The 9,596-nt window shown below is 51.1% G+C and overlaps 1 protein-coding gene across 3 annotated transcripts in view; it reads left to right on the top strand.

The window, feature by feature from the left end:
* NF2 (neurofibromin 2 (merlin)) overlaps nt 1–9,596 on the top strand; it is a 49,292-nt gene that overhangs the window by 25,040 nt on the left and 14,656 nt on the right. For all 3 annotated transcript variants that reach the window (XM_009072072.1, XM_009072056.1, XM_009072064.1), the window contains exons 9-13: nt 385–459; nt 1,996–2,109; nt 4,763–4,885; nt 5,265–5,482; nt 6,438–6,543. In XM_009072072.1, coding sequence (XP_009070320.1) covers nt 385–459; nt 1,996–2,109; nt 4,763–4,885; nt 5,265–5,482; nt 6,438–6,543 — 636 coding nt within the window. The remainder of the gene's footprint in view (nt 1–384; nt 460–1,995; nt 2,110–4,762; nt 4,886–5,264; nt 5,483–6,437; nt 6,544–9,596) is intronic.

A 9,596-nucleotide genomic window follows, 5' to 3' on the forward strand; every position in this document is an offset into this window, starting at 1 on the left:
CAGCTGAGCTGGTTCTTCCTCCCTTCAGAAGCATCCTGAGTTCCTGCTGTGGGCTCTCCAGTCTCTGCAGTTGCTAGGAGTGCAGCACCTTGCTTTGAGAGGTGCTGAGCTGTCCCTGTCCACCTCTGCAAGGTGCTCTGCAGAGGACACAGGCTGTCGGTGGCCCCCACGTTTTTCTGACTGGAGGAACAGTTGTCTCCTTGGCTGCTTTGGATTCGAGTCCTCCTGCCTGGCTCAAAGCCATGGAGATGGCTCTGAGCCACGTGTGTCTGACACTGCTGACCTCCTCTGAGCCAAAGCTTTCAGTAAGAATTTTATAGCTGCATTTTTATGAAATGCACCACTCTCTGATAACTCTCCCCCTCTGTATTTTTTCCTTTTCAGTTTACGATTAAGCCGTTGGACAAAAAGATTGATGTTTTTAAATTCAATTCCTCAAAGCTGCGTGTGAATAAGCTGGTAAGTGTACAGCCAGAGTCACTGACTGCCTGCAGCAGTGGGTTCTGCAGGCAGGGTGAGACAATGGACTTTGGGGGCTTTTCCTTGGAGAGGGAGTGCTGGCCTGGCTGCACTGTAGCTGTGATGGGGTGTAGCACTTACTCAGCCTCTGGAAGAGAAGGAAGAGGCTCAAGTCAAGCTCCTTCACAGAACTTCTCCCCCTTCTCCTGTTTTTGTGCTCCCTTTCTGAACTCTCAGGTTACAGCTGACCTGCATGGTGGAAGCACTTAGTAAGTCAACTTTGTGATCACCCCCAGCTTTGCTCAGATCCCCTTTCTTCTCCTGTGAATCTTTTCCATCCTGCCCTCTAGCATAGCTCTTCCTGTTTTGGGAGGCACTGCTGTCAGAGTCCTGGATTTTCCCAGCCTGGTCCCCTCTGAGGACACTCGCCTTGTACAAGGATGGACCGCATTGAGATGTTCTGTTCAGCGTCTGTGTTGGAGAGTAGCTCTAGCTAATGTTTTGGATTTGGATCCGTTGTCAAGTTGCACAGAGACCTTTGCTGTCCTCGTTGTAGGCTGTCCTGTACTTCACCTGCTGTAGGGAAGTGAGGCTTCCTCACAAAGGCCTCATTCACTGTGCTCATCAGGTTCATAGTGCTGAAACTCCTTTAACTCCAGAGAAGTCCTTTGTGACTTGGGAAATGTCATTTGAGATTTGGATTGTGGCTACCCCATCCCTGGAAGTGTTCCAGGCCAGGTTGGACAGGGCTTGGAGCAACCTGGTCTAATGGAAGGTGTCCCTGCCCATGGCAGGGGGTGGAATGAGATGGGCCTTAAGGTCCCTTGCAGCCAAAACCGATTGAAGAATGGCTGGTGAATCAGGCCTTTAGAAAGGAACCTCAGTTTAGAACACTGCTTTATTGACAAAAGAACCTTTCACTCTTCTGTGTACCCACCCCTGTGCTAACCCTCCTCTGGCATTGCCACCTCCCTTATCCTTACCAGAGGGAACCACACTGGGACACACTGGGACTCAAAACCCCTCAGCAGAGGTATCTGGAGATGTCCAAGGAAGTTCTTAATAAGTCTTCTGTTTGTCCAAGATGGAAAGTGGTTTTCCTTCTTTTTTTTTTTCCAATTATTTTTGCATTTCAATGCTTTTGAAGATGCAGGTGGTAGGAGGTGCAAGTTCATCTTGAACCTAAAGAAGGGGATCAATGAAACAGGGAACTGGTCAGAGCTGTAGAAATCTTTGTTTCATTATTTGGTCTCATCCTTTTTAGGGTGGGTATAAAACATACCAGACCTGTGCTGTGCTGGAGGCACAGAAAATTGGTCTCTGGAAAGAGCTGCTAGCCCAGGAGTTGGTGTGGGAGTTGGCTCCTGCCCCTCCTACAGCTATGAGAGCTCACAGGGTTTGAGATCAGTGGGTGGAAACACTTACAAGCACCAAATCAAAGCAATTCTAGTGTTTTTGTGTGTCAAAATACAAACCACCTCACCATCATCACGTGTACAGCTGTTTCTCTCCACTCTTCACCCCTGACTGGAACAGATTCTTCAGCTGTGCATTGGGAACCACGACCTCTTCATGAGGAGGAGGAAGGCAGACTCGTTGGAGGTCCAGCAGATGAAAGCACAGGCCAGGGAGGAGAAGGCCAGGAAGCAGGTGAGCCACATCTCCTATAACTAGTGAGCAAATTAACTTGGGAAGGAGCAGTCTCTGGAATGGGATAGGGGTGGTCTCTGGAACAGGGAAGGAGTGGTTTCTGGAATGACAGCTTTGAGGGAAGGTCCAGCTGAACACCTCTTTTTAGTAGCCTGCTCCAAGCTCACCAGTCATTGTCAGCTTGGCTCTGCAGGTTGATAGCAGCCTAAATCCAGCCCCTACACTCAGGAACAAAACTGGGAGGATGGGAGGGAAGAGCTGCTTTGGGTATCTACAAGTGTGTCTGTGTGTCTTCTCTGCCTGGGCCACGGAGCAGGAAAGATGCTTGTGATGAAGTCAGGGCTGTGAGAGGGAGCTGTGCTTTGCCTCACTCCCTGATTGCAGGGTGGTGGAAGGACGTCCCGGGGTGTGCAGCCTGCATGCAGATTCCTTGCTGGCCTCCCTGGCAGTGCGGGTCAGCCGGGGCGCCGGCACGGCGCGGGGGAGGCAGTGGCCTGCAGCCGCTGAGCACAGATCAGCAAATTGAATTGTATGAATCATTGTTTTCTGCTCATAGACCTTTCCTACTCACTGAAACCCACACAGCTAATCTGAGCACTGGTGCTCGGAATATAAATGGCCCTTTGGCAGTGAAGCCACTAGATAGCAGCAGGAGAAACCAGAGCAGTGGCTACTGGTCTTCTGCTCACAGATCTGAGAAGTCTGAGCGTGTCTGCAGAGCTGCCTTTGTGGTGTTGAGGTGCTGACCTGGTCTGGAGGTGAGACATGGCTTGTCTTGCAGGCACATCCCAAAGCAGTTCTCACTCCTGGAGCTTTTGGGGTGACAGGAAGGGACAGTTGGTACAGGGGTAACCAAGCCAGCTCCTCTGGGAAAGGGAGGCTTCTTGCTTCCACAGGGATTCCTCTGGTCAGTAAGGAAATGGCATTATAGAATCATTGAGGTTGGAAAAGACCTTGAAGATCACCAAGTCCAACCATTAACCCAGCACCTCCATGTTCACCACTAAACCATGTCCTTAGTGGAGCAAAAGGGCTTCCTTAGAAGGAGCAGTGTGGTGTCCAAGCACTGGTGGCTTTGGAATAAACTGTCCAGGGAAGTGGTGGAGTCACCATCCCTGGAGGTGTTTGAAAGTGGATGTGGTGCTTAGAGATATGGTTTTGTGGTGTGCATAGTGGTGCTGGCTTAATGATTGGAGCTGGTCTTAGAGAGCTTTTTCAACCTTAATGATTCCATGAGTCTATAGATTTTCCAATCTTGTGAGCTTTTTGATACATCAAGATAACACCAGCAGGACCCAAGATCCTGTGCTTAGCTGGGCTGCTGCGAGAGGGAGAGCTGAGGGCACTGGGAAGGAGCAGCAGCTTATCACTCCACATGAGCTCCCAAATCCAGAGCACTTGGGCTCCACAGGAAAGGTCAGCTCCTGCTTGGGCTGGCTGCCCTCTCCCAAGCAAGCCACTATGCTGTTTCCCCTGCTCCCTCCTTCATCCACAGTTGTTAACTGGTTTCATATAGTCCTTTTATATCAGGAATTCTTGTTAATGGAAGTCCTGAGCAAGATGCAGATTATAATGATAATTAACGAGGAGAACCTTTAATAGAAGGAAGCAGAGTGGTTGGAGCAGTAGGTGTCCTGCTTTTGGAACACAGCTGGTGGCCATGGAGCAGAGAAATGTGGCTCATTGCACTGCCTTCTCTTATTAAACCCAGCAGGTCTCCACTCCTGGCTGTAGTGCATAGATTTATACTGCCCCATCCCTGTGGGACTGGAGGGATTAAACTTGGCCTGTTAATTAGCTCAATGGCTCCCTTGGGCAACTTGGCTGGCGGAGAGGCAGTCCTTGGGTACAACAACAGTCTTCTGGGAAGAGCTGGCAAATTCTGGTGGCTTGGATCTATCCCTCCTGGAGAAGTGTTGCTGTTTCCTGCAAACAGAGCCATAGGGAGAGGGTTTGTTGTATCCAGGAATTGCCAGTCTGTGTGAGCCCCCTCTAAATGAGTGGAAGTGAAGGTTCCAGCAGGCTGGGTTAGGTGTCTGATCAAAAGTAGCAGCTATCCACATCATTCAAATTCCTGCCATGCTGTGTCCGTGTTTGATACGTGGAAGATGCCCTCAGACTGCCTTAAGCCCAGTCCTGGTGTAAGAAACTTCAGGCAGAACTGGAGGTCTTGGGACACACTTGTCCAAGTCAGCCCTGTGACTCAGTGTAGGAGGGACACACACACTTGTGCAGCCACACTGTGGGTAGCATCCTGGTCAGAGGATGGAAGTTGGCTTGGGAATAGCACTTTTCAATGGAGCAGGGTACATCAAACAGACTGCCCAGGGAAGTGGTGCTATCACCATCCCTGGAAGTGTTCAAAAAACATGTGGATGTGGCACTTGGGGATGTGGTTTAGTGGTAGGCTTGGCAGTGCTGGGGGAATGGTTGGACTTGATGGTCTTGGAGGTCTTTTCCTACCTGTATAATTCTGTGACTCTGTTCCATGATCAGGTCACCCCAATCCAGGGACGTTTCCCATATCTCTAAGCAGAGAGGAGGCAGCAGTGCAGCCCTGTGCTCTGCCCCTGACGTATGACCCTTTCTCATCCATGAAAAGACTTCCTAATGTGTGTTATTTTCCTCACTTTCCCCAATCCCTTTTTCCTAGATGGAACGGCAGCGCCTGGCTCGAGAGAAGCAAATGAGAGAGGAGGCTGAGAGGACCAGGGATGAGCTGGAGAGGAGGCTGATGCAGCTAAAGGAGGAGGCAACAATGGCCAATGAGGCTCTGGTAGGTCCCTGGGAGGCTGTTTCCGGAGGCACTGCAGCTGCTCCTTGCTCTTTCCACTGCAGAAGGGTTTTGGAAGCACACTGTGATTGTCCTGTGGCCGTTCCCAAACTGCTGCCAGTGGGCAGTGAGAAGGAGGCTGGATGGAGTTATTTCGTCCTGCTAGGCTGCTTGGGAGGAGCACAGAGAGGGTGATTTGGGACAGAGCCTGGCCACATCCAGGCCTTGGCAGCAGAAGGCTGGGGGCTTTCATGGAAGGGAGGGACTCTATGGACCATGGCAGCTGCGTGGAGCGAGCGGTTCGTGGCTGGCTCTGAGGGCTGTGAGCACATTTGGGGGGACATTGACTGCTTTTAATGGCTTCATGTCCCTTAATTGCCAGATGAGGTCTGAGGAGACAGCAGACTTGCTGGCGGAGAAGGCTCAGATCACAGAGGAGGAGGCCAAGCTCCTGGCTCAGAAAGCAGCTGAGGCCGAGCAGGAGATGCAGCGCATCAAGGCCACAGCCATCCGGACGGAGGAGGAGAAGCGGCTGATGGAGCAGAAGGTGCTGGAGGCAGAGATGTTGGCACTGAAAATGGCGGAGGAGTCGGAGAGGAGGTCAGAGGGTACAACCTTGCAGCTGCCTCTGCTTTGCTTCCCACCGCTTCTGCCTTAGCTTGGAGGGGCCTGGAGTTATCCCTCTGAAGGTGTGCCCTTGGCCTCCACACTTGAACAGCAGCAGCTGGCCCCATGGCTCAGCTGGTTTCCCTCTCCAAAGCCTTTGGGTGCTTTCTGCAAACCCACACTGCATTCCCCAGAGTATCTGACAACATTAGTAACACCTAGGGTTTGTTGTTCCTCTGGGTGGTAGATCTGTATTCCCTGTTCTTTCTTTATTCGTCTACTTACCTCTCAGTTGTTTAGTTCTCTTTTCCAGTCATGAGCTCTGTGCCAGGTTAGCCTTGAGTTCTCCACAGCCTCAGGAGTCCTTGCTCCTTGTTAAAACTGGTGTTTCCACCGTCCTGACCCCTGAGCCCGGGTCTCACAGTGTGTTTGGTAGTGAGCAAGTAAAAGATCAATCTTGTTTCCTTCCAACCGATTACTCCTTTCTATGTAAGCACCTGCTTGGTGTCTGCCCTTCTGCTTGGATGAACACTGCCTTTGTCCATCTCTTCTAGCCTTGGTCTCTGTGGTGTGAAGTATCCACTCAGATCTCAGTTCAGCAGAGAACGTGTCCTTCCCTCCTTTGGCTTTCTCCTTGGTGGGTCCTTGAGCCTCGAGGGTGAATACTGGTTCTAGAATTGTTGCCTTAGCACACATCTCCAGCCTTTAGCCCTGCTCACCAATTCTCACACAGAGCCCATGTCAGACCTGCCCTTCCATGCTTGATTTGAGTGCTAATTAGTATACCACATGTTGTAGGTTCTGGCATTTCCCTTGCTCAAATTATTTCTTAGTTTAGGTCTTGCTGCAGGACAAATCTCAGCCTGTTCCACCCCTGCACTGTGATCCTGCTGCTCCATCTCCTCTTTCCTGTTGGCTCCAATCTGCTTTGTGCTGTTTGTCCTTGCAGGGCAAAGGAGGCTGACCAGCTGAAGCAGGACCTTCAGGAGGCTCGTGAGTCGGAGCGGAGAGCCAAGCAGAAGCTCTTGGAGATCACCAGCAAGTCATCCTACACAGTAAGAGAGATCTGTGTTGTAGTCCCCAGTTTCCAGCCCCTAAACATGCCCTCCTCCATAGCCTGGCGGCTATGGAATTCTCCAGATATCTATCCCCAGATCTAAGAATTCTCCATCCCATCGATGAAGGGGGCTGAGCTGTCTCACTGCTGCTCAGAAACCCTGAGCAGTGCTTGCCCTTTTCATCCCAGCACCTCATCCAGCAGAACATCACTTTGCTCTTTTTTTCCACCCACCTCATGCTAGAAGAGCAAAGGAGCTGCTAGTGAAATTAAAGCAGCAAATTTTAAAGCAATTTAGCAGCCATGTCAGAGCCACACTTTGCCAGCACGTGTGGAGAGCACCAGCTCAGCAATAGCCTTTAAAACAGGGTTAAGTACATTCTTGTTCTTGTTAGGTGGGATAAACATTGTTCAGAACCTGTAAATTCATTCTTTGGCCATAAATTGGACCTTTATGTGCTGGAAAAAAACGGGAAGAGGGATTATTCCATAATTGCCCATTAAGAGGATTTCACACCTTCCTCTGAAGCATCTGCTTTGGGTCCTGCCAGGGACTGGAGTACCAGACTAAATGACCATTGCTCTGATCTGTCTGGCAGTTCCTTTCCTCTGCTTCCCTAATTGCACCTGCAAACCCATCAGGTGCTCCCCACAGCTCACACCTGCCACCTGCCAGTGCTGCTGCCTGGCTGGTCTGGGGGGGAAGGGGAAGAGCTCAGCAGCATCAGGAATAGGCTCAACAGAGTTGTCAGCCCGCCAGCACTGAGGTTTTCATTTGTACCTGCAGGCTCCTTCCCCCTCTTCTCTGAAACTGTAGGAGCAGATTGGAGAGAGCTCGAGATGAAGTAATGTTTCTTCCCAATTCTCTGGAGTTCCTTGCAAGAATATTTGGAAGCTTTTAAAAATAACAGTGATAGAAAATAATCAGGTGCTCTTAGCTATGGGACACTTAGTCAAGTCTGTGCTGGATGAAGCCCAGCTTTGGAGTGCTCCATATTTTATAAGTCACTAGGGTTCTGGGATGCACAGCTCTTTAATTCTGGGTTTCACTTTGCACAGAGTGGGGTGTCCTCATTGGAACTCTGCAGTATGACTATACAAGCCCAACATGGAATTTAGGAAGCTCTTACATATATCCACATTCTCTTGTGTTGCCATGTCCATCCTTGGTCAAACCAGCAGAAGCCCAGCTAGAAGCCCTTCTGCCAAAATGCTGGTGCTGGGGAGCAGCTGGGTGGCTCTGTTCCTGCCTGTGGAGTTAAAGCCTCATTAGTGGGAATGTTGTGGGATTGCATGGAGCTCAGCTCCACCCCTCCAGCTGCATCTGCCTGGAGGCAGCCCACGCAGAACTGCAGCTTCCAGACATATGGGGCTGCGTCCTCTCCCTTCCCTAAAGAGCCTTGGCCTTCCCAACACGGCTACCAGTGCCAGGAGGGAAGGGACATGCTCTTTCTGTCCCCATTTCAGTGCCATGTCCCCTCGTGCAGCTGCTGCTCCTCCTGCCCCTCTCCCTGCCCTGGGAGGAGTGCAGTGTGTTGCACAGATTCGATGGCTGCTGTTTTCCAGGGTCAGGAGTGTGACCAGCATGCCCAGATCCAGGTAACAACACCTGGCTGGGCTCTTCCATGCCCTGTTACACCTCCCTGGATGGGGCTGAGCCTACCTCCCCTGCCAGCACACAAAGGGACCCCATTTTGAATGCTGGTTTTGGGACACTCCTGTCCCTGGGGTGAATGGCAGCTCTGCCAAATAGTGCAGGATTCCCTCTCCTCTCTTCCTTAATGAGAGTTGGGCTCGTGCTTTTCCATGGTCCCAGGCTTGTGCTGTGTTATTCCCTGACACTGGAAGCTAGGCAGGACTTCCCTTGTGGGGAACAAAAGCAGGAGAGGAAGTGAATGGATATAGAATCATTTAGGTTGGAAAAGACTCTTAGAAGATGGAGTCCAACCATTAACTTAACTGTGTGCTGGAGAAAAGGCAAGAAATGGTTAAATACATATATTTTAATTTATTTTCTAACTTTCAAGTCTCTAATCCTGGTTCTTTAGAGCTTGCTTCAGTGTCTTTTTAGTCCTTGAAGCCCAGGCTGCTTTTATGATGTCACTGGTATGTGATGCATGAGAAATAAGACGTGGATCTGAGTCTTGGGCCATCAGGGCTTGGAGAACAATTCATTCTTTACAGACTTGGCGACAGCTCTTTGCCTCCTTCACTGCCCTTCAGGTACCACTCCTGGCCAGATAGTGGCAATCATCTCTTCTCTGATCCTGTGAAGGCACTAAGTGGCTGTCTTAGACTTCTCCAAATTCTGGAGCAGCAATGTGAAGGCAGTGGCAGCAACAGGAGGAGCTCTCCCCGCGGGGAAAAGCTCCTGACTGGCTCTGTGCTGCCTGTGGATGCTGTGTCTGTCTGTATTCCAGAGGGCTCAGAGGGGTGACTGCTGTCAGTGTGGGGCTTGTCTCTGTTAACGGCAGGAAATTGATGTAGTGCAGTCACAGGGTTACGCAGTTTGTTCCAGGTGAGGAAACACCTAAGGAAAAGAGTCCCTGTCCCTTTTATCACTCCATGGCCCCTAGAGTACAAATCTCTGCACCTGCCCAGGATAACTGCAAATGGCAAGGAACCTGCAGCAAGGGATTCTGCCCCTCTGCTCTGCCCAGGTGAGACCCACCTGCAGTGCTGCCTCCAGCCCTGAGCCCCAGCACAGGCAGGATGTGGAGCAGCTGGAGTGAGTCCAGAGGAGGCCATGGAGATGTTCTGAAAGCTGGAGTCCTTCTGCCATGGAGCCAGGCTGAGAGAGCTGGGGTTGTTCAGCCTGGAGAAGAGAAGGCACTGGGAAGGTCTTAAAGCCCCTTCCAGTGCCTCAGGGGGCTCTAAGAGAGCTGGACAGGGACTTGGGACAAGGGCCTGGAGTGCCAGGACATGGGGGAATGGCTTCCCACTGCCAGAGGGCAGGGATAGATGAGATATTGGGAAGGAATTGTTCCCTGTGAGGGTGCTGAGGCACTGGCACAGGTTGCCCAGAGCAGCTGTGGCTGCTCCATCCCTGGG

The sequence above is a fragment of the Acanthisitta chloris genome, unplaced genomic scaffold (assembly GCF_000695815.1).
Source record: "Acanthisitta chloris isolate BGI_N310 unplaced genomic scaffold, ASM69581v1 scaffold12700, whole genome shotgun sequence".
Classification (NCBI taxonomy): domain Eukaryota; kingdom Metazoa; phylum Chordata; class Aves; order Passeriformes; family Acanthisittidae; genus Acanthisitta; species Acanthisitta chloris.